Raw genomic sequence first — 24,915 nt, forward strand, 5'->3', positions numbered from 1 at the left:
ATTTATTTGGTTTTAATGGGTGTACACATTTCAAAATCACTGGGTTGGGACAGCAGTTGTAATTTACAATGTCTGTGTGATAACCTGCCAGCACATGTCAAATGGTGCCCATAATCTGTTTATTGATACATCTCATAAAATACTAAAGTTAATATTATAAGTGTTCTGTGTAGATACGTAGAGAGTAAATATATGTATGGGTATTTTCAGATTTTTCAGATAATTATGTTTTTTTCTTTTTTCTACTGCGGGTAAATTTCTGATCTTTTCCATTGTAGTTTCTTTCAAGATGGTTTGAAAACAGCTGATAAATTGAAGCAGTACATTGAAAAACTGGCTGCTGATTTGTATAATGTAAGTTTTTAATAAAATATATGCATTTTAAAGATACATATCAGTAAATTTGAAATCTGTATTAAAAGAATATTAAAGAAAAGACAGTTAAGTGATATGTCAGCGTAAACCTAGGCCAGATAAACTTACAGGTTAACTCAGAGAAGTCATCAGTGATCAGGTATTGCAGAGTACGTTTTTGGGGCATGGGAGGAAAAGGGAAGGGAATGTACAGCCATTGCTTCTAGATGGCTGTGCATTTGGGGTTCATTAGTATCACCTATGAGTGTCCTTGGTCAGCAGTTGCAGAACGAATGTTCAATCCTAGAAGGATAAAATTAAGTGACTGTCTTTGGGAGGTAGGTTAATGATTTGGGGTGGGGGGCCAAGGTGGGGTACATGCTTGTTTCATATATCTTTTTTCCCTAATATCTAGATTTGGGTTTTATACTAATATTTTTGAGAAAAATATGAAGTGCATATGTAGAAATGTCCAACTTGTTCCCCATAAGCCACTTGGCAGTGAATAATATTAAAAGTATATGTTTTATGAATGCAGCTACATATGTTCAAATAAGGTTACAAAAAGTACCTTACATTTTTATACAACTTTACAATTTATAGCTGTGTGTATTTTCTAATTTTCTTATAATAGTTAACATGGTTAAGACTGCAGCATGTTCCAAGTGATTGAAAAAAACAGGACTAGTCCCTCACTGTCATGAAATACCTTGTAAACTTTCATAGATACACGAGCCCATTGGATTCCAGTACTTCTTAAGATTCTCTTCTAGCCCATTTAATCACACTGTGGTATTCCCACTACCACCCTTTGAAAAACCAGAAGCAATTAATCAGTATTATCTTTTAACTTTGTTTAAAATGGTGCTTCAGAGTTAATTGTTTAGCCTAAATGCATTATTTAATAAGAAAGCATGTTGCACTATTTACTAATTCAGAACTCACTGGTACTTTCAGAAGGAGTCAGTTGTGCCTCTCAAACAAAAAATGAGATCATCTAAAGGACTTTAATAAGGAAATCAACTATATAATTGAACTGTTTGATGAGTGGTATATTTGGATGAATTAAACTCTGCTCATAAATGTATAAAAGGTAAATGATAGAAGCAATTTTTTTCTCTCCTAGATTAAACAGACCCAGGATGAAGAAAAGAAACAGCTAACTGCACTCCGAGACTTAATAAAATCCTCTCTTCAACTTGATCAGAAAGAAGTAGGTGGTCTCCACATTTCCCACAGGGCTTACAGTGTGAGTGGGGCTTTTCATGATGGCCTTTGTGTTTCCTGATCTGCAAACAGGCACTTCAACAGCTTCCTCCAAGGTGGCTGTAGGGACAGATGAGCTACAAGACACAAGTGTGTGCTGGAGAACTGTTTTATTTCCCTTTCCTTATGAAAGAGAATGTCCTTAGGCCCTGATCTGCAATTTCATGGCTCCAGATTTTCCATCCTGGCCTTGAAGATGTGTACTTCAGGAGCACATCTTCTTGGACTGTTAAAGGCCAGGCAGTGAAGTGCACACCCCATGTCCTCTTCAGCTCATCTCAGTCTTTCCAGGTAGCCAAAGGGGGCCTGTCTCATTTTGCCAGGGAAATAGAGAAATAACCTGATACAGACTCGTGTAGAGGTTTTGTCCCAAAGTTTCCCTTTCCTTAAAAGGAAAGTCAAGGTGAGATAGTCCTTGTGTACTGAAATGTACACTCCATTGCATGGTAGGTATTAGGTGAGTGCAGTGCAGATCCCTCAATGCAAATCTCATTTGTCCATTTGTTGTTGAAACAGTTAATTAATACCCACTCCGTGCCAGCAGCTGTTCTGGCATTAAGCTCCTTCCATCAAGAAGCTCATTCTCAAGTAGTGTCAGCCACATAAACAAGCAATCATACCTAAAGTGGTATCAATGCTGTAAGAGATACTGGGAGGTGTTGTGCCAACAAAGAGAGGAAACAGAAAAGGATCAGAGATGAAAAACTGCCTGCACTGTCAACAGGCTGCAGTTTGGGACGAGTTGGGTAAAGTAGTGAGAGATGAGGTTTCTGAGGCGAAAGCTCAGGCCTGATGATGGAGGGCCTTGGATGTGCTGCAGGGCATGGGGTTCAGGCTGAGGGCACATTAGACAGTGAACACCACTTGTTATACAGGAGAAGATGAACATTAACCCATTTGTATTATGAAATTATAATGCATTAAATTTAACTGCAGTGTCCAAATGCAGTATTTAATAATCACATAAAACAGAGTATACTATGTATTATGTTTGTCATGATACTGTGTTATAGTGGCAAATTGAATATTTGTAAATTCCTAAAATTTCTGAAAGGGCTTCATGAATCTGAACCAAAAACAAGGGCAACCCCCTCAAACATGGAGGCCCTGAACCAGCAACACTAACCCTGTAAGTTCTCTTTACTGAGTGAACATAGCCCTCTGTTCTTCTGCTTCCCCAAATCCAGTTTTTATGTGCACACTGGGTCTTGGTAAAGCAAGAGATGTCTATAGCCCTTTAACACTGGGCAACTGCTAAGCTGTGGAAGCAGGCCTCAGTGGCCAGGAAGATATATGTGCTGTACGCACATTGTCCAGAGGCTCAGCCAGCATCTACACCTGTGCTTTGAGGTCTCCTTATACAAAATCATAGGAGAAGTGGTCTTGAACGATTCCTCAGAGCAAGAGCAATAGAAAGACCTAAATGAAGGGGGTAAGAGGTAGGTTTCTGTCTGGAGAGAAACCTGCAAGGTTTTGAACTTTCTGATGTGCACTTAACCACTTCCTACCTTTGTTTTGTCACACAGGATTACCTCCTTCCTGTCTATGGACGCTCTCTTGAGAAAAATAAAAGGACAATTACAGTCCCTTTTTGTTTTGTGTAGCGACTGATACATTCCGCTCATGCTAGCTAAAGAACCAAGTGTGTGTTAGCTGACGGAGTATGTACATGAGGAAATGCACATGATTTGATTAATTTTAACTCCATCCCAAATTAATAAATGATGAGTTTTCATTAGTACCGTGTCCAGAGTATTTTACAGGTAAAATTGATCTTTCACAGCATGCCTGCCCCATCTCATGCTGTTCATTATCCCTCATGCAAAATATGTTTCAAAGGTAATGCTTTTTAATGAATTAAATATGAAAGGAGGCTATCTCCAGAGAGTTCTCGGCATAGCACTACCTTTTGAGAAGAGTGTAAAGTAACGTAAAAAACAACCTGGTGAATTAAAAGCACCGAACAAATCATCTGACCTCAGTCCACCAGGTTCTAACTTGACTCCATTAAAGGAAGTGCCAAGAATCTGAGCTGTCAATAGGATTCCCCAGATTTTCTGTAGACTCTTTTTTTCTTGTCAAACTAAAATACTTGGACTTTTAGCAGGTGCTCTATAAACTTAATTATCTTAACCTTTTATAATAGCCTCCAGGAAGAGAACTATTTGCTACATAACTATTTTTTAGGACTGAAAATATTTTTTTTTTAATGGTGATAACCATACATCATTGCAAAAATTCCAACTTTTTGTTTGAGTCTCTCTCACTAGCCCATCAGAGTGTGGTTTGCAAGTTGTTTGACACATTCTGTGTTTCACTACTTTCTCTCTTCAACAGTATCCAGCACATTGCCTGGTACCCTAAATCTACCATAGCAGACAGATATTTAATTAGATGAAGTAGAAGGAAGCCTTTGTTTACCCCCACTCACACCTTGCATGAGAGATTTGAAGCTTCTGTAATAAGGTTTAGCTTTAGATTGAATGCCAGAAATATTTATGACCCCATTAAATCAATGAGTAATTTCTTGCAGCTTAAAAGGATTTGAGATTTTACTCCTTACTAATGCATTTTATATGTTAATAAGGTTTTCTAATAAGAATGTAAGGTAATTTGTACTGCTAATAGAGAATGGGAAATTGAACTAAAAAATGCTATAGTTTCATTCTGTAGTTTACATTTCTTGGCTTACATGAAATTCCCCAAGGTTTTATTTTAAATTCATTGTTCAAGTTTATTTTTATATTTTTTGCCTGAACCAGTTTCTGCTTTGCATTTCTCTCTTCTGAATACATAATTTTTAGTATGCTGTCAAAGGATTTGGAACCTATTTCATTCTTTCAGTTGTGCTTTATTTTGTTAATTATTATTACTATTTACAATTCTCCAAGGTTTACTTCCTCAGAAAAGATTAAAATCCTCTTTTCATTTACCTGGAGTGCCCTGCTAAGTAAGCTAAATGGCCATCATTTCTCAAAGTACAAAAATATTTGTGTGACTTTCTTAAGCCATAAAACGCACTAGTAGTTAATTTAAGATTGTTGATACTAGACTTCAGAAACATTGCTTCTTTCATGCTTGGTTTAATGGAATAGGCTTCTAAGGTCAAAGCCTAGGGTTCAGCCACTGTTTTCACCTTTTAAGCATATTTGTCTGATGTATATAGCAAAGCCCATTCGATGTCTGTTATTCAGAATTTGAAGTTTATTTAGGCTAGTAATAAATATCTGTAAGGAATATCTTAATGGTTAATATATAGAATATAATAGTTTTCCTAAGTTATCAGTATCTAAATTCTTGTTTAATAAAGATGAATACTTTCTGTTTTTAAACAGTTTTTTGTTTTAAAGATTAACAAATGGGTTAAGGTTAGACACGCATAGTTTTAAAGTGTTAGACTGAGGAATTACTCGGGAAGTTTAATTCAGTTCAGTGTATTCTAAGAAAGAAAGTTAAACTCTCTTAATAAGAACTGATATTCAAGGAGATTTCAGATTTTTGCTTTTGTTTTGGGGAGGTATAGATATGGCAAAGATCCTTGAGTCCAGATTCGTAGTAAATATCATGTGATTCATTGAGTTAGAGCAGGCAGATCTGTGGATTTTGTTTATCTCTGCCTCTTGTGCCATGCCTCAGTTCTCCACCACCCAACCTAATTTTCTGTCCTAATTGTTCCTTATTGGTATTATGAACACATTGCTAACTCTTTCAAAAAAACCATGTGTATCACTGCTCTTGTTACTGGGAACAGTCACTAGAGGCATTGATAGAGGAAGGCTGCTCTCTTTGCCTGTCTGATACATAGCACAGTCCAGAAAGTATGGCTGTACCTATCAGGGAAGACATAGTGAGCCAAGTTGCCATGAGTTCAAGGCTGTGGACCCTGATGGAAAATGAACATGTCGGAGAATTTAGAGAGATGCCTAGATCCCAGTTCCTGCCCACCCCTCCCTAGGTGATTAAAACTGTCCAATTAGATGTTTCAGCTGGAGGGAATCTGACCAGTTAAAGACAAATAAATGACTTCAATTAGGAAAATGACTAGTTTATCTCCTCTTTGGTATGAGTCAGCTTGCCTGGTAAAGTGGGCATTTATTTAGCTTCAGTTACCTACACGAGGGAGCAGGACAGTGTGAGGTCTAACGTGCAAGCCCCTTTCTCAGAGATGGGGGTTGTGTCCCACCCAGGGTCCTCAGTACCTTCACAGTTCCTTGCTTTTAGCAGGTGTGCAAGATATGCTGAGCATGTAGAGTAGCCCTACCAAGGTGTGTTGCCCTAGAGGTTTTCCTCCAGCTGTTATTAACGTTAACTTGCATTCACTGAGCACATACTGTTTGGTCTAAAAGGATCCCGAATGCCAGAGATGCCATCGCGACCTTAAAGGTATGCTGTTCACAGGCCATCGGTAAATAACCAGTGGCTGATCGGCCTTTCTGCTGCTTCACCATCACATTTCAGGTGTTTTTGAATTGCACATTATTATTGCATTCTCTTCACTTTGGGGGAAAATAAGAGTCATCCCACAATTTGTGTCTCCAGATTTTCTAAGTAACTCACTTTGGGGTTCACTGAGGTATTGATTCCCTGTACACACATGTTGAGGTTTGTCAACCACTTTATCTTGGTGAAATGTGTATTTCATGTTGCTTCATTCAGCTTTTTTGTGTTCTCACTCAAATGTCTGAAATAAAACTTGAGAAATATATTTTATTGTCCCATCAACCAGAGTTTATCATTATTCTTAAGGTAGGTGTGTGTTTTGGTATTAATTACCTTTACAGTGATGTTTTCTCTGTTATAAAAAGTGCTTAAGTTATGAGCAATGTCTACCGATGAAATTAACTGTATTATCAAATGTTCTGCCTTTTTTTCTCTGTTGCTTTTGCCCTTCCTGATCGAAGTCTAGGAGAGTAAGTCGATACTTTTTGTGAGAATGTATTGTCCTACTTGTGTGTCTAAAGCCCCATGTTCTCATTCTGTGTTTCAACATGGCTAGTTTATTTCTTATCGCACAGTGTCAGGGCTGTGTCTCGTCATGCTTTAGAAATGATGAGAGAAAGTCTTGGGGGAGTGATAACTCAAGCTTGTTTATATTTGCATTGTTCTCTTGGCCCTTGTCCCCCTTTTGCCATTTCCTACACTTCGCACTGCCAAAGAGTCATCTTTTTTCATTAAAAGCATGCTTATAGGCATAGTTTACAGAGCCCCAGTTAGTTACAAAACAAGAATATTATAACAGTTCTTAATACCTCACTCAGCAGATGCACTTTTTATTATGGTTTTTTAGCAGAATATGTGAAGGAAGAAAAGGTGTACCCAAGGTGAGAATACCTTGGGGTTGCATGAATTCTGTTTTGTGAGCCACTTCAGTTTGTCCAGCCTGTCCTGTGCCTGCATCTGCCACCACTGTAGACTGGTGTAGTCACAGAACAGCGTGCTGCTGCGTGTGTTTGAAGCAGAGCTGGGTTCTGGACTAAAAGTAGGAGACCTAGGCCCCAGGTCCCCTGCCTCAGACTTGCCTGTGATTCTGGAGACTGCTTACCTTCCTGGTTTCCTCCTTAGAATAAAAGCAAGGACCTCACAGCTCTTAAAATTCATAATTCCCTCAGTCCCAGTAGTGGGCAGCAGCTCAGTGGAAGCATAGAGTCAAGGATTCAAGAATCCTCTCCAGCACTTGTTGAATCTGTGCCTTCTCTTTTCTAGGATTCCCAGAGCCGGCAAGGAGGATACAGCATGCATCAGCTCCAGGGCAATAAGGAATATGGCAGTGAGAAGAAGGGGTACCTGCTGAAGAAAAGTGATGGGTATGTCTGAGCCCACCCCCAGTGTCCCTGTGTACGCTTGGCATACTTCCTGGGGTGTTGGTGACCTGGGAACTTTTTCCCCATCCTCAGATAAGAAAACATACTTTAAAAGTTTTCTAATGAGCTAGCTTCAGACCTGACACACACTGGTTTTGCTCAAGTAAGTCTCAAATTAAACCTTTTGTCTTTAGAAGAAGCAGTAATTGTTCTGTGTTCCCTAAATGGTACCTATGACTTGTGACATGCAACTTTAAGAAAGCAGGTACTGGGAAGATCCCAAAGCAAGCAAATGGCCTGCCGGCTTCATGCTCATCCCCCTCCCTGCTTTTATTCACTGCAGTTTTCTCTGCCTGCGACACTCACCTGGCCACCTGGGATGCACACCTGGCCACCCAAACCCTGTCCTTGAGTGTAGGCCTTGACTCCTCTTCCCTTTTGCACCACAGCTAATCTGACAACAAGCCTTTCCATTTCTAACAAATAATACACTTCTTGCTACGTCTTCTGCCCTGCTCTAGGATGAGCCTCCGTTATCGCTTCTGGACTGTTGTAGCAGCCATCTACCTGGGCTCTCTGGGCCCCTCACTCTTCTCTTCATTTCAACACAGCAGTCAGAGCAGCTTTTAAAAAATGTGAAGCACATCAGGCCATTCCCATGCTAGAAGTGCCCCACGGTTCCCACTGCGTAGGATCTCCCCCAACTTTGTCTCCAGCCTCGTCTTTTGCCATTTTCTCCCCATCCTGGTCACCCTGGCCCAGTTCCTGTTGCCTTGAACAAATGAGTCTGCCTCATAGTCAATACATAGGAGAATCTTAATGATTGACTTTGCTAATTGTCATTCTTTTTTCAAAGAAAGCTTCCTGTTTACTGATTGCTTGTGGATATGTGCCCCTTGACTTTAAGACATACACATTTTTTGTTTGAATCTGTTAAAATGGCAACCCTTCTGTAAACTTCTGGGATCACTCAGTTTTGCTCATCATTCTCCGCAGGCATTCAACAGTATCTTTTGGGAGTCCTACTCTGTGTCAGGCACTGTTGTAGACAGTGGGACTATAGCAGTAAACAAACCCTTACAGAGCTTACATTCTAAGGGGGAGATAAACGATAAGGAAGGAAATGGGTAGGAAGTCAGGTGGTACCATGCGCTGTGGAGAAAGAGCAAGGCAAGGAATTGCAGGTGTGTAGGGGTGGTTCGCACAGTTACACAGGTGGTCAGGGAAGACTTGAGTGAGGTCGTGTTTGGGCAAAGACTTGAAGAAAGTGAGGAATGATCGGTACAGAGATTGGCGAAGAGAGAATGGCCAGGAGCATGCTTCCTATTGTGATGCCTCCCAGGAGTTTGGCATAGCTAGAGGAGAGTGAGTGAGCCGGGGTCACAGGAGACAAGATCAGAGTGGGCCAGGTGCCAACCATGGGGGCTTTGGAAGCCATTGAGTGAGATGGGAGTCATTGGAGGGTTTTAGGCAGAGGAATGCCATGATCTGACATCTTCTGACAGGCACTCTCTGGCTCCTGTGCTGAAAAATGACTGTACAGGGTGTAAGGGCAAAAGCAGAGAGACCAATTAGGAGGTGGCTGCTGAAACCCTGATGGAGATGGTGCGGGTAGAGGGAACAGCAACATGAACACATTCAGCAGGAGTCACAGTCTGGATGACGGTGGAGGAACCGGCAGGATTCGTGCACGTGGGGCAAGAGAGAAGAGCATCCCCAGGAAATAGCTCAGCACCTGGCTCTTCGTATCAGTGAATATTTGTTAACTTTAATTAAGTCCTATGAAAAGTAAAAGAAGAAAACAAATGCCAGTCACCAAACTCACAGCTTTAAACTGGCCTCTTCTTAGCTGATACATTGGCGAAGTTGTAGCCCACACTGCATGGTGTCCAGTGTACATTCATTACTAATTCCTAGTTCATCATGCTGGATCACATCAGGCTCACCTTTTCTTTCTGACCGTCTGTGGTTCAAGCATCTCTTTGAAATACAGCGACCTGTTATTTTCCCATGGAAAAGGAAAGAGAATGTTGTCTGGGGTAGGCAACAGTGTACTGCTATATAAATATTGAACAGAAGTATAGAACAGTCATATTTTTAATGTTACTCACCTAAAGTCACAAGGATTTTCTTGGCATTAGAATTGCACGTTTCTAAGTGAAGTAGTTAATATTTACACATCCAAAAAGGTCAGCAGAATCTTCTCATCGAAACTGTTTAGATCAAACTCTAAAATTTTTGTGAGCATCTGCTGTGTGCCTGCCAGACCTTGCCAAGTAGTGCTCATTCACCTCACCTTTTACAGATAAAGCAGCTCATCCAGAGAGATTAATACTTTGACTAAATCATACAGACAATAAGAATAAGAGCAAATTTTAACCTGGGTCTTCTGACTCAGTGCCAGGCTACCTCCCTCTCATATTTCACAAGGTAATGGCGCTGGGACTAAAGCCCCAGCAGTCGAGCATCAGAGTTGGTGCTCATTTAGTTATACCAGGCCACTTCCTAATGGGAAGTTCCTTTTCTGAAATTCCGGGGTGGGCATGGCGTAGCTGGTGATCCTGTGGGGCGCACTGGGCAGATGGCAGAGGTCCCTGGTGTGTCCAGGAGCTGTGCCAGTGAGCATTGCAAAGCTCTCGGTATGGAGGGCGGGGAGCACCGGAGTTGCTCTTCCAAGGAGTCTCAGCAGTGGAAGTTCTCAGGGTGTTCAAGACTGGGCTGTTCTCCTGCTGAGCAAGGGAGTGACATATTGCTCGTCTTCCTCTGGTCATCCGGAGGCCCGACGTGAGCAATTTCTGCTAACCAGGAAGACTGATGGTTTCATGTTACTTTGGCTTTTAAGCGGTGCTAGAGTGTACAGGTTTTTGTTTTGTTTTGTGTTTCCTTAATACACATGTTTGAAAGAAACTAATGAATAAAGGCTTAATTAAATAAAATGAATACACTGAATCAGGACAATTTCCTTAATGTTGAAGAGTTTCTTAGGTTGTTTGGTTGACATTTTTAAATGTTTTGGTAGGAAGTATGACAGTATTTGTATTCAAAGTTGGTTTTAAGTTCGTGTTGTGGCAGGTTTCTTACAGGACTAATTTAAGAAGGAAAAGGAAACACAGGATGGTATTATTTTAAATGCCTGGGAGAAGCTAAAGTGGTCTCCTCTAATACTTGTTTCCATGACACCAGAGGTGCCTCCTGGCCTGGAGATTTGCCATTCCCTGTACATTTCTATTTACCTGTTGGAAAAGGTCTCAACTAGTACATCTGCACCTGCCCGCACAGGTGCGACTCTGCCACGCAGTCTCCCGTGTACTTGGAGCTTCACCCCCAAAACTCTGCCAAGTTCTAATTGGTTCTGTTTGGCTTTTTCCATCCTTCAGTGTCCTCAAAGCAAAATTCTCAAAGTGTGCATCATTCATGGCTGCTTGTGAATGGTTGGCCAGTTTACTTTCCCAAAGGACTCTTGAATGGTTCTCTTACTGGGGCTCAGAGGCAATATTTTGTCTCTGAAAGACTCCTGACAGAGAGGTATAGAGGTTTTCAAACTGCTGGTGATCAGTCCCTGAGCCAGGATCCTAGGCTGCTTTCTCTGAATCCGAAGGCAGCCCTCCTACCCCAGCTGGCCCCAGCCCCTTTCATTTTTCCTTGCCTGGCAGACATTTTGAGTTACTTAATTTTTTAAAAATCTCATTGTAATTGAAGAAGCAGTAGATAAATAGAGCCTTCTTGTAAAAGATTTACAGATACAGTTAAAAACTTAGCACCACCCCTAATACAGGTCTGGGCTCCTTCCAAGAGAGCAGTGTGCTGTGTCTTTTTGCCACTCTTTCCAGATCCTTCCCTGTTTGTTCATACATACATTTATATACCCCTAGAAAATATAGAGTGCCATTATATACATCTGAAATTTGAGGGTTTTAAAAAAATATTACTAGGTAATACCTGAATTACCTAAAAACAGCTGCTTTCTTCCATCAACATGCTTTAGAAATCTATGTAAATCAGCATGGACATGATTTACCCCTTTAAACTCCTACCTAATACTCTGTAGTTCATTCTCCTTCTATTAGATTTCTGTTGTTCCTGTTATTTCCCATTTCACTATCAAAAACAGTGCTAAAATCAACATCCTTGTACATTTCTGCTAGTCTGAATTACCTTCCACCTAGGATAATAAAAGGTAACCAAAATTTTCTGGTTCTGTGGGTTTTCTGGTTTTAGGTTGTTTTGCTATTTTTTGTTCTGTTTGTTTTAATGATTATTATGCATAATACCATATAATTGCATGCCCCAGAGTGAGCTATATACTATATCAGGTTGTGTCTGACTTGTTCTTTAGGCTCCGTAAAGTGTGGCAGAGAAGAAAGTGTGCTGTTAAGAATGGGATTCTGACCATCTCACACGCCACAGTAAGTGTGTCTGGTAATTTACCATGTGTCCCTTTTACGCCTTTTGGCCATGCCATGTAGATGAGAAAGCAAACCTGTAATGTAACCAGTACACTGAAATTTTCCCAAGTATGTTTAATGTATAGAGTTGGGTCAGATGTTTAGAATATTCCCTTACAGAAAAAATTGGTCTGGTCTTGTAACATGGTGCCCTGCCTCACTCTGTTGCTTCATCAGGACCTTTTGTCTTTTGTTCTTTCAAACCAAATCAGCTACTCTTTAGTTTTATAGTCTTATCTTTGGATAAATATTATGGTTTGCTTTGAAAAACCTAGTTTTCTTGGTAATAAAGATGACAGAGGATGTTCGTTCTTTGTATGAAAAAGTAATATAGGAAATGAAACAATACAGGTAAAATAGGTTCAGTCTTTTTATTGTTACTATTTATTTAAATTCCTCAAAAAGTCTGTGATCATGCTAAAGGATTGAAACACATATAAGTAAAACTGAAATAATAAAATTGCCTCAAATATGACTCACCTCTCTTTCAGAATAAAGGCAATTTAAATTAATAGAAAGTCAAAATAGCTAAGCTGGTAACACTTGGAGTCTCTTTCTCTTCAGATTTTTGTCAGCACATATACATTACGTACTTATAGTTGATACCTACAATCTATCTAGAATTTTTATTTTAGGTTTTGTATCACCTATTTCCAGCTCAAAGTCCTCTTATAACAAAATCCATGTATTTGTCAGAAAATACCCAATTTTAGTGGTAGTCAAAGAGATGTACAGTAAAACAAGTAATTACTATTTTGCCATTTTAAAACTAAGAAGAAATTGTTTTTTACTCTTAAAAAGGCAAAGATTGTAATGGAAAATGTATCGAGTGGGAATACAGAGTATCTGAAAGGGCAGAGTACACCAAGAGTCTTTGCAAGGTGCATGAGTTGTAACCCAGCAGCCCCTGCTCGGAGAAAAGTTGTGCTGTGCCGAGTGATGTCCTCGAGTCGTGATAAGTATTTAATTGCCAACAGTGTAGTAGAAATGAGGGATGAGCATTTGTTCGGTTGGCAGTTTCCATTATTCACAGTCGAGTTCAGGGTTCCCTATGCTGAGGAGGAAAAGAAGTACCACTTGCTAAGCATTTCTTCATGCCAGACATTGCATAAAATTCACTTCACTTAATCTTACCTACAGGCCATGTGTAATCTAACCTTCATTTTACAGATGAAGAAACTAAGGCACAAAGAAGCACCAGGACTTGACTAGTAACTGGCAGAGTCAGAACTCAAACTTGGGTCTCTCTGACCTTGGTCCATGTGCCCCTTCCATTCTGCCTCTCTTGCTGCAGAGCTCCGTCATCCTACCAGACTAGTCTGTATGCTCCCCACGGGCACTTTCCGGGTCCTGTTCTCTTTCTTTCTTCAGCCCCTTCATAGACCTTGACACATGGAAGGTAGCTGGAACACACCGTGGCCAAGTCCTTTCTGCTAGATGATTGCATGCATCTTAGAAATTATTGGCCTTTATGGGACTAGGGCAGTTGTGTCATCTCCAGCCCTTGTTCCCTTCAGGACCCTTGAGGTGATTCCTCTGGGGTCTTTAGCCCTCAGACAGCCCAACTGGGATCTTCTAACTGTCTTGCCAGTTGTGACAAGCCACACATGTGATACTGGAAACCCTGTCAATAGACTTCCGTCAGCTGAGGCTATCTAACAGTTACTCATTTATCCAGCAATGTTTTATTACGCTTCCACTCTGCCATGTGCTGGACTAGGCATCAAAGATACACAGGTGGAAAGTGAGATGACTTTGACCTGCTCATACCTAATTCTGTACTGTTACCTCGTAAGATGGTAGTCCTGTGAAGAACCTCTCACAGTAGAAAGGACACCAGTAAGTAACAGTAAGCACTCCTATGAGCCAGGTTGTGCAAAGTGTTTTATGTGTATCACCACATGTAACTGTTGCCACAGCCCACCAGGTAAATGCTGTTACTGATTGGTGGGTGACTTGCCCAAGTCACACAACTGGTGAACGCTGGGATTTCACTCTTAACTACCTCCATGAGTGCTTAATGGTCAGCATTTGCTGGCTGATCAGGGACCCGCTCTACTCATTATTTTGGTGATTAAAATACCTGTGGAGCTTTATCATAAGGATTTCTGATCACACAATCCTAGATCAGGAACACCTAGAAAAGAGGTCACATCTGTTGAGTATCCACCATGGGCTGGGCTTTCAATGTTCTAAGCACATATCACAGCCTGTTTTGTAGAGGAAATAATCTCCATTCCGACCCTGTGTTCTTTTGTGTAAGAGTAAAGATTCCTATCACCTAACTGACTTTTCAAAAGCGCTCCAATTTGTCACCATCATCATGGTGGCTCACATTTTTTGAATGCTTAGCACTTGCCAGGCATTCACCAGCACTTTAATGCAATGTCATATTTAATCCTCACAGTAAACCCGCACAGTTATTTGTGATGTTACCTCTGGTTTTCAGGAGTGCCTAGGAGTCAGCATGTGGGAGAGGCGTGTGCTTGTGTGTGCAGCCTGGAATTCTTTGATGGTCCAAAGCAGGGCACAACTCCCTAGACTGTACAACACAGTACAGACAGCCCTGAACTTGTGTGTTGAAAATAGCCCATAGTCTTGGGGAGCTGCAAGGTTGACCCATCTGGGTGACTTTCAGAGGCACCCGGGGTGGTCTACAGACCTGAAAGCCTGCAGCAGTTAGAACAGTGCTCTTCAGGTACCTGGTGCCATGAGAGAGATTTCAGCTGCACGTCTGTAGGGTGTGAATGGAGCCTGTGGTCAGCAGTCGCCTGGATGTTACTGTCCCCAGCCTTCAGCTTTCCTGAGCCAGACTTGTGTCTGATACTGTCTGAGTTTATTAGCTGAGTTAGGACTACATAGTGTGTGAGCAGAAACAAAAACAGAGAAGCGCCAGGGGAAATGTCACGACTTCTCTTCCACTGCCGGGGAGTATTCTTCAGGTTAAATACACGAACGTGAATGTCGCTGACCACATGACTTCATAGGGACTAAGAGTCAAACAAAGGCTTGCTATGTGTGTCCCCTAGTTCTTTTTACCTTCCTCTGCACTTGGATTGTCTGGCCGCGACAGGCCTCAGTAAGCATTTTGATTGCTTCGGCCTCATCGTGCCCCATCTACGCGCCTTTCTGAAGAAGCTGCCGTGGAAGGCAGCACAGTGCAGGGAGGGACCACGGAGCTGGCCTGAGTCGGTGGCACTGCTTCCCGGTTCTTGTGGGACCTTGGGTACTGTGCTTCGCCCTTCCGTGTCCTTTCCTGCCAAGCACATTACTGTGGCCAAACCAGCCGTGTCTGCTTTCTTACGGCTCTAATCAACAACGAATGTCACATCAGCCGCCTTGTTCAGTGGCTAAGAGAATGGACTGGCGTCTGTCAGATTTGAGTCTGAATCCAGCTCTGTCACTTGCTGTGTGACCTTGAGAAAAGTATTTAACTCATAAAGAGTACAGTGACAATCAGAGGAGATGTGGTGCTGTGGGGGCACTCGGTTAATAGTTTCACTGCTGATGCACCTCACTGGATTCACTGGCAATACTGAAATCCGTTGATGGGCCGCCTCTCCTGCTGCAAATATCAGAAGTTGTGGACCCATCTCTCCTGCCCGCAGAGCAGCCCAAAGGAAAATGGCTGCCCCCGCCTAACTTCAGTCCCTCCCTCTGATTTGTGGTGGTCTTTGGCTTCAGGCCACACTGTGTGGCTGCCAGCTATTCCTCTTCCCACAGAAAGGTCTCTGTAGCCAGGTTTAGCTGGCTTTTCCTTACTTTGCAATACCACTGATTACTATTTAGGATCAGGTTGAAAATCAAAGTCAGCAGTTTCCTGGGAAAACACAGGATTCAGTGATCTTTGGAAAAGTGGATAAAAGGGCCTTTGTTCACACAAAACTTAGGGCCTTTGTTTGAGACCCCTTAACACATGAGCATTCCTCCCACTTGAAGGGCTGTAATCCATGTCAGCTTTCACCAGAGTGGCTCAGAAGAGGGTTGAGTTTGCACTTAGATGAGTAAGGTGTGGTCTGTTGGCTTGACTGCCAATGCGTAATCTGCTCCTGGGGCCATTCATCTCCCCAAGTTAGTATTCTAGGAAGAAGTACATATCTGTGTACACCTGCAAGGTTTGCATCCGTCCCTAGAAGATTTCATCTGCAAATTCATTGCTTTTCATAGATTTGTTCAAAGACATACTTTTTAAATTTACTATTCAAAGTAATGCATCACTGTAGGACTCCAAATTCAATGAGAATCTGGATTTTCTGTTACAGTAATAATATTGATGGCATCTTCCATTATTTACCACCTAGTATGTTCTAAGCAGAGTATAAAATGTGTTCACTTCAAAATATCAGTCCTAACACATCTATGGCAAACATTTTAGTCAGCCTCAAAGCTTAAGGATAAAAGTATATATCAAGCCATTGAATCATTATAAATAAATTTTTATATCTTTGGATTATTTGGTTTCCCTTTTGTTACTGTAAGCATTAATATATAATAAAAATAAATTATCAAAGAAAATACAATTGTAGTAGGATTCCTTTATTGTAAAATCCTAAAAAATTAATTTCAAAAATGTAAGAAGGTTTGCTTCTCAAAAATCCTTACTTCCTGAATTTATTAACCTCAGTGTCACATACAGCTCAAGTAATGAGCTGAAAAAGAAAGGCGACTACCATGTGTTGATCACATCAAACACACCCTGCACTCAGCCTCCAAGCTAGCCCGACAAGATAGGTGTCACAGTCATTTTTCACTAGTCTGGAAGTTCTCGGGAGGTGGAGACTGTACGTCACTCACCTTTGACTTCCCAATATCTAGCAACTCCCTGACATATAGTTAGTGCTCAGTGAATACTTTTGAATGAAACTGCATTTTATAGGTGAAGAAACTAAGGCTCAGAGAGATTCAATCCCATGCCTGTAGTCATGCAGTTTGTGAACAGCTGGACCAATTTTCAAACCGTAAAGCCTTGACCTGCATGATAGGCCTTTCCTTAGATGCCAGCTTGTTGTTGAAAGTTTCATGAATAATAGTCCTTTGGAATGAAAATAAATTCCTTACATTGACATTGAATCAATCACAGGGTCTTAAGGTAGGGAAGGCACTAAGGGTTTCCAGGAAGGGAGGACATGGGGAATCCTGGTCATGAAGACACTTCAAAGGGTCTGTGAATTTATCTTTGGATCTGGAGACTTGATTTTTTTTTTAATTTTGCACTTTTCAAATGCCTGTAGATGGCTCGTATGATTGATTAACTGTAACAGTCATGAGATTCGTTGTCAGCTTTTCTCAATCAGCCAACACTAAACATACTTACTTCTGTTACCACACAGAAATCCACTAAGAGGGTTTGGTGTTTTACTCAAAAAGGTGAAAATCCAGTTGGACTGGACCAGGTAGAACCTACCTTTAGATGGTGCTTGGTGGGCTAAATGTTGTAAAAGGGGGAGATTAAGAGCACAGTCTTCTGAGTCCACCTGCAATTAAATGACCTTTCAGCTCCTAGCTGTGTGTGGCTTCTGTTAAGATACTTACCTTTACTGCCTACCAATGAAATAGGGTAATAGCAGTACCTGTCTGTCATTGTGAGGGTGATGTGCTTTCAGCTGTGTAAAGCCAGACCCTGCTGGGTGTTACCTATCATCCTGCTGAGCTGAGGTGGGATCATGGCTTCCAGGACCCTGGAGCCAGACTGTGTGAATTTGAATTCCAAGTGACACGGAATGGCTAGTGAGGTTTTCCCCATTGAAATAAAATAGGGCTGTTACTAGTGCCTGATTCACAGGTGAGTGTTCAGAGTAAACGCTTCATTTATTCTAAGCAATTAGACCAGGTTGTGGGGTAGATCAGTGCTCAAGGGATGTCAGCCATTATGATGATGATGATACCCTTTTTACCTATGTGTTTCTACCTCCATTTTAAATTGGCTGCTTGGAATTCTTTTGTATTGCTGCCGTGTAGTCCTCCAGGGGCTTTGTGAAGCTGCCTTCTGTGCCTGGCCTCCTAAGGAGTTTTAGCTCTGCCTGGCAGAGGCTAAAGGCATCTCTCTGGTGCCTCCAGGGCATTTCACTAAAGCAAGAATTTGATCTCCCTCTCCTGTGCTTGGGCTATTTGGACCTAAAGACATTCCCAAGGAGTTTTTTCAGTCCAGCCCAGAGCCGTGAAGGTTACATTCAACTGGGAGGCTTTCACAGCTGCCCGAAGGTCCACACGGGGCTCAGTGGCTTCCTGCTCCCTTCCTTGCAGTGTTTAACAGCCTTGTTTTCTGTGATTGGCCTCTCTGACATTCTTATTCTGGCCTCTGCCTGACTGCATGTCCTTGCCCCCACATCACTGCAAGAAGAGACATTTCCTTTCTCCCGAGAGGTTAAAAGCAGAACTGTGAGTTATAAAGGGACAACTTCAGAGCCAGTTAGACCTGGGCTCAAACTCCTGAACAAGGTGTAGGACTGGATACATTACTCAAGCCTTTGGAGCCTCCCTTTCCTCCAGTGAAAATTGGGTACTGAGATGTTTCATTGATTGCTTTCTAGGCAGCCACTGGTCCAGCTTCTAGAGAAGCAGTGATGAGTCAGGGGCCCCTGGGCTTAGAGTAAAGGCTAGCTCTCTAAAGAGCCAGCAGGGTGCTGTGATAAGAAATAGGTGGGGAGGCTATGGTAGTTTGGTCAGAGAAGACTTTTTTGAGCAGGTAACAGTAAAATTAGGTGAGGGGCGCTCCCAACAGGAGGTAGTCCAAAATCCTGAGGCCAGACACCTGTTCAGGGGCCCTAAGAGAACCCAGTCTGAGTAGAAATTGTATCACTTTCCTCACCCTCTTTGAAGATTCATTTAAAGGTTCAGATAAGACACTCTTTGGAAGCTATTGCTATCTGTATATTCTGGGTACTTAAAAAAAGAGACAACATTCAAGGATGAATTTAATAAATACATTGATTGACATTTGGAAATCCCAAATTCAAGTTCCATAAAATACAAGTTAAAATTCTATCTGGTTGTGTCTTACAGGTTGTTTAATCTTCTAAATAATACATTCCACAGGGATTTTTACTATATTTGAATCCTGGTGAAAAGCTTCTCTTCACTGTTTGAATCCCAAGATTACATATTAGCAGCATCAGTACAGTTTATTTCAGATGCAATCCCGTATCACCTGCATCTGAATGAACTCTTAGGCATGATTGGAAGAGGCTGCTGTTGGCTAAATGAATCCAGTGGTCCTCAGCTGTGACCTCACATTAGAGTCATCACAGTCCACCCCCAAAGGCTCTGATTCCATTGGTCTGGAGGTGAAGCCAGAGTTTGCTTCCCAGGTAGTTCTGATTTGCAGCCCTAGTGGAGAACCACCAAACCCCTCCCCCGTTGTTTGCCAATGTCATAATTTGGAAGCATGCCAGGGGCAGGCTGTCCATGGAATGGGCAGCAAACTGCATGGACTTAAATAAAGTTAGTGAACTGGCTCGTCAAACTTGGCTGGTTTGCAGTCTGCTTCTCACCACATCCTTTATTCTCATTGGAGGTTTTTTTAACAGATGAAACAGTAAAATCATCAGTGGGCGGGCCTTGATGCTCTGAGTCCCTGGAGTTTCTGGACTGCTTCCCCCTCCTCTGGTCCCTCTCTGTCTGCCTGGGGCCGCCTCCCTCCCTGTGCATGCTCTGTGTCTCCACGTTTGTCAGGGCTCTCTCTGCTCCCACCCCGCCCTTGGCCCGCCAGTCAACCCTCTACCCTCCTGTCAGACCGTGTCTGGAGTTCTCTCTGCACTGAGTGACTTTAATGGGTAGCTCTCCCGGGGTGGTCGCACTTACCAAGGAATGCTGCCTTAACGTAGAGGGAAGTTGGTCACAGAAGAGTTTTATGTATCAGCTATGTGGGCACCGTTAGATGAAATACCTGGGAAATAGTAGCTAGAACAACGGTAGCTCACATTTATTGAGCACACACTGCATGCCAGGAGCTCTACATGTTTTCCCACTTAACTTTCCTAACACCTCACGCGGCAATGGCTGTGACCTCCGTTTTAATGGGAAGAAGTCTGAAAGTCTCATAACCTGGGTGTTGGAGCCAGACTTGAACCCAAGAGGTTGCATTCAGGGCCTGTGCTTCCTCCCACTTGAGAGTGGAGCACCGGACATTTGTCACACGTTGCCTTGGTTCATTGTCACAGCAGAGAGGGTGTTATTTTTTTCTTTAGGATGAGAAGACTTGAACTTAGGAAGAGGAAGGTCATGGCTCTGTTAGTGGATGACTGGGCCTAGGCCCACACCCGGGTCTGACTGTCTCCAAAATTAGGACTTTTTTCCTAGTGTAATCCATCACTGTGAAGAAAGAAGTAACTGCTTTTGTACATGGGCTGCTTCCAGCTGTACCACTGACCCTCATTTCATGTGTTAGTTTGAGTGCTTCCAGTTTACAACTCTTTTTGATGTGTGCACAGTAAACTTTTACTAATCACCCAAAAAAATTGACAGATTTTTTTCTCCATTCTACCATGTACCTTATAGAACAAATAAATTGCTTTGATAAAATTAACAGAATATTGCATTGCTCCAGACAAACTAGCAAAAGCCTCAGTTCCCAAAGGTGTGGCTCCTTGAAGGCTAGGTGTATTGTGGCCATCGCTCACTGGGGCTTCAAAGACTAGCAGCCATCACACCCTCGGATTCCTTCTGCCGTCTAATCCTAAAAATCACAAGGGGGTCACCGTCATGGTGCTAAGGAACCTCTCCTGCTTTCTTGTTGAGCAGAGGCTGGAGGGAACTCCTGCAAGGAACTTGTTTCTTAGGTGAAGAAGGGAGGATGAAATTGAGTAATTAAAATACAAAAGATGTTATAGATCAAAATCGAAGGCCTCACAGCTTGTGAGGACTGAGGTCTTTATAGACATTGCCTGGGAGGTCTAAAGTGTGTGTCATTCTGTGTGTTGCTCCTGAATTTAGAACCTACCAGTTGAAAAAGTGCATGCTTTTGGTTACAGCATATGTGATCAGTTCTTAAATGGTAACAAAACTGAAGAGAAAGCTCTGGTTTTACAGATTTGAATGTATCTAAGGACCTGCCATCCAGTGGTTTTCACATTATTCTCTTCCCCACCCTCCCCAGTACAAGAAAGTGAGGATTTCTTAAAAACGCTTTACTCGTACCTAACATGCTCATAGCCGTGATCTGAAGGCAACATACTTACCCTTTAGTGCCTTGGTTTCCTCATCTGTCAAATGGGGAGAATGGTTAAGTGGTACTTACCTCCAGGGTGGTTGTGAGGATTAAGTGAGTCTGTGTGAACAGAAAAGCACCTGGTACCAGCACTGTGTAATTGTCAAGATGATGAGGCTGCCCTCATATCAATTAACTGCCATTTGTATGTAAGGCTAATGGAAACCTTGTAAATTTTTGCCTTAGCAACTCAAGCAGCCCATTTTGATGATAAAGGGTAATGAGAATACTTTTTTTAAAAAAACATAGCCCATAGCACTGATGTTTTATCATCAAGTTAATGTATTTTTATGTAATTATTTCAAGTCAGGTTTTAGTTTCTGAGCTCCTGTTCAATAATGAGCCTTGGATTAAAGTGGTGAGTGCAATTAAATAGGAAATGTGCCTTTAGAAGTTCTTCCTGTACTGGCCCAAACTCTACACACTGGCAGACAGAGGGCACCCAGTAAATGTTTGTAGAAGTAACTAAGTGGAGGAATATGCAGCACACTCGTCAGATGCACTTCAGCCCCACTTCTTATTAGGAGGCCTGATAAACTTATATTTTCTATATAAATAGCATTGTTTAATGTTGATTGCAGAGGGGAACATATTCTCAAAAGTAAAGTGACCAGTTCCTTACTGCAATAAGAGTTTCAAGGAAGGAGATCTCCATTTTTAAATATATCTTTCTTACACATACATCCTGACAACTGGAAATCAGTCCTGTGGTTACAATGGTTCAGAAGCTCAAGGGGATTCATAGGCGTTCACACTCTGGATGAATTACTTAAGTTAGATGATCGGCTCCTCTCCCCTAACCTTTCTGAAGGATCACTAAAAGGATGGGGGAGCTTTGATTGTCGCCACGATATAGTAAGTTTGGAACATGGAGCATGTGAAGAATGGGTGAGATTTCTCAGCAGGAATATTAAGTGATCTGGAGGGAAAATGAAGGAACTAGCCATTCATCCCAGGGCAGGGAGAACCAGAAAAGGAAAAACAGAAAAGATGTCGTCACTTATTCTGCAAACGACCCGAGGGCTGGCCTTGACAGGGAAGCCAGCATGATAAATGGGAAAAGCTCTGGGAAGAAATCTGTTCAGTTCTCAGTGTCGCTTTTTGCTTTCATAAAACTTGGGTCAATTTACTTTTGCCATCCAGCCCTTGGTTTCCTCATCTGTAAAATGGGTATAATAGCATTACCTAACTCATAGGGTTATATAAGAATTAAATAATAAAATTTATATAAAGCAGTGTAGATGCCTAATAAATGAGAACTATTGTTATTGTTACCTTGCCCCAGATAAACCAACATAGTTTCCAAAAGCCAGTGGTTTTAACATACTAAAATTTTGGAGTTAAGATCTCCCTGCAGTGGTGGGTGTTCAGTGTGTACCTAACTTCTTGCCAGAGGGTTATTGTGGTTATCGACTAAATGCCAAATATATGCATCCTTCTGGGGCACAGTAGGTGTGTAAATAATTATTGAATGTAAAGTTTGAAATGACCGTAATGTTCTGAACAGCTCTGTTACCAAACATTAGCCTAGGAAGTGAGGAGAGCTTTATTATTTGATTTTTACTTATTTCTACACAGCAGCTGCAACCTGGCTAAGTCAAGCTTATTTCCCAAGTAATTAATGATGTTCATGACTTTTTACAGGATGATGGGGGGAGCCATTTCATTTCTGGATGCTAATTCCAGTAGCAGCTGTTTTCTGCTAACAGGGAAATATGCCTGCACTAACAGCTTCACACCTCCAGCAAAAACACCCCACCACGGAATGCATGCAACCAAGCTGTCGAAACACAAATGTGTGATGTTTATTTTCTTTCAGGAGATACAGAAACATTCATCAGAATTGACTCGTTCTGTTTCTGCATGCATTTCTGCTTACATTTCTGACTTCCCTGGGTGAATGACCATCTTCTATTTGGGGTGGCAAAGTGTTATGTCAGAGGGGTAATTACATTCATCACTTCTATTCCTGGAACGTGTCAGAGCTTCCCTAGTTGCAACATTTTCAAAAACAGAAAACTTGAGAATAGGCTTTGTGTGTGTGTGTGTATAAAATGAATGCATCTGTATACTGTTAATTTCAAAAAAAGTTTGCTAAACAATATATACAAGTTGAACCAACCCATGTTTTTTTAAAAACAGATGTTTCGCACAACAAACCTTGTTAAAATGATAGTATTAATAATGGTTGTCTCTGGGTATAAAAGTGAGATAAACAAGTACTGTTCAATTTCTTGCACTATCTCTGTCTTCTAGTTTTTCTTCAGTGAATATGCATTATTTTAACAAAAATAAAATCTGTGAAAGGACAGTTTTCAAGAGTTTTGGGGAACCAAGCTATACAATCTTCATTTTAGAAAGGTGCCATAACTGACTGGAGCAGAAGCTTGTGCAGCTTATGAAAGACACTGCTCAGCAGTGGCCAGGACACCGTGGCCCTCCTCCACTCACCATCCACCTGCCTGGGCCAGGCGATCCACATTCTGTAAGAGGATACTTTTGAAGTAATTGATTATAAATCTCTCTAGCTGCATCTTGAGTCCCGGCCCACAGTTCCACAGCCGCAGCTTTAGTTCAGGCCCCACTGTTGCTCTGCCCCCTCCACCAACCACCCCTTGGATGCAGGGCTGCTTGGCTACTCCTCCGGGTAACTCCCTTCAGTGTTGCCAGAGCTCCTGGGGCAGGAATGGGAGTTCTCGTGCCATAGCAGTATCCTCCCTGCCTGCCTCTCCATCAGTATCACTTACTGCCCCTGTCTGCTCAGTCCCCGGCCCCCACCCCAAGCCTGCACCTGCTGCCCCTCACTCTCCCACCCATCCACCTTGTTCATGCTTCCTTCTGAGTCCGTGCTTGGGGTTGAAGCTGCTCTGTGGAGCTCAACAGACCTGAGCATGTTCTTTGTCTGTGGTCAGGTCTCTTTGATCACACAGACCACACGTTTTTCATATGTGCCTGGAATGTTGTGGAGGCTCAATGACTCTTGTCAAAGGATTAAGTGAGCAGGTATTTCACAAAGGCTTCTAAAATTTCTCTTTCATCAATCATGAAAGCAAGTAACTGGAGGAGAATCAAACGACCTGAGAAGATGTTAAAATAGATGTTAAGCTCTGGCACTTCTGCTCTATTTCTATCCCTTACTCTTCTCAGGAGGAGATGTTCACATCTGCTGGGGCTCCCAGCCCTCCCCTGAGGGACACCGTGTCTCACTGTCTTTCCAGGCCTGTACTGCCCAGTGGAAGAGGAGGAGGAGTGGAGCTTTGGTTCACGCAAGCCTGGGTTCAGTTCTAGGCCCTGCAGTTTCCTTCCTGGGAGATTTTAGGAATTAGTTAACCTCTGTGTGCCTCTCCAAGGAGGTGCCAGTTCTCAGAGATCTGAAGGGAAGGAGGGGCCATCTGGAGAGTAGAAGGGTGGCTGGCAGGAGGGAGCCCGGGCTCCTCATGCCCAGTGGAGGGGCCGGAGCTGAACTGAGCTGAGCCTGGCAGCCCTGCAGACTGGAGCTTTTATTCCCCGTGTGGTGGGAGTCAAGAGTCAGGACTCAGTAAATAACATTTCCTTAGACTTCTTTTCTCTTCCCTTAAATGATAAGAAAGCAATTCCCAAACTGTTCCTTTGCAATATAGCCTGGGGAAGTCTTAGCCTTACTTTGATTTTAGTCTGCTGAAATGCCAGGAAAGAGTGTACCTTCTTTAATCAATATATATCTGTAAACTTGTTCTGAATGTTGAAAAAGTGCTTTGAGATTTTGGGAGGTCATTTTTATGGTGGTGATTCCTAGCCTCTGGTGCCTAGTCTGTGGACTTTGGTTGAGCATTGCACTCCACTTTCTGGTGTTCCTGGGCTCAGT

General features: G+C 42.1%; 1 protein-coding gene across 6 annotated transcripts in view; it reads left to right on the forward strand.

The window, feature by feature from the left end:
• ASAP1 (ArfGAP with SH3 domain, ankyrin repeat and PH domain 1) overlaps positions 1-24,915 on the forward strand; it is a 367,393-nt gene that overhangs the window by 281,732 nt on the left and 60,746 nt on the right. For 4 of the 6 annotated variants that reach the window (XM_036890485.2, XM_036890480.2, XM_057497737.1 and 1 more), the window contains 4 exons: positions 279-354; positions 1,481-1,603; positions 7,324-7,424; positions 11,758-11,827. In XM_036890485.2, the coding sequence (XP_036746380.2) occupies positions 279-354; positions 1,481-1,603; positions 7,324-7,424; positions 11,758-11,827 (370 nt within the window). The remainder of the gene's footprint in view (positions 1-278; positions 355-1,480; positions 1,604-7,323; positions 7,425-11,757; positions 11,828-24,915) is intronic. The other 2 variants (XM_036890482.2, XM_036890487.2) reach the window with 1 other exon arrangement.

The sequence above is a fragment of the Manis pentadactyla genome, chromosome 3 (assembly GCF_030020395.1).
Source record: "Manis pentadactyla isolate mManPen7 chromosome 3, mManPen7.hap1, whole genome shotgun sequence".
Taxonomy (NCBI): domain Eukaryota; kingdom Metazoa; phylum Chordata; class Mammalia; order Pholidota; family Manidae; genus Manis; species Manis pentadactyla.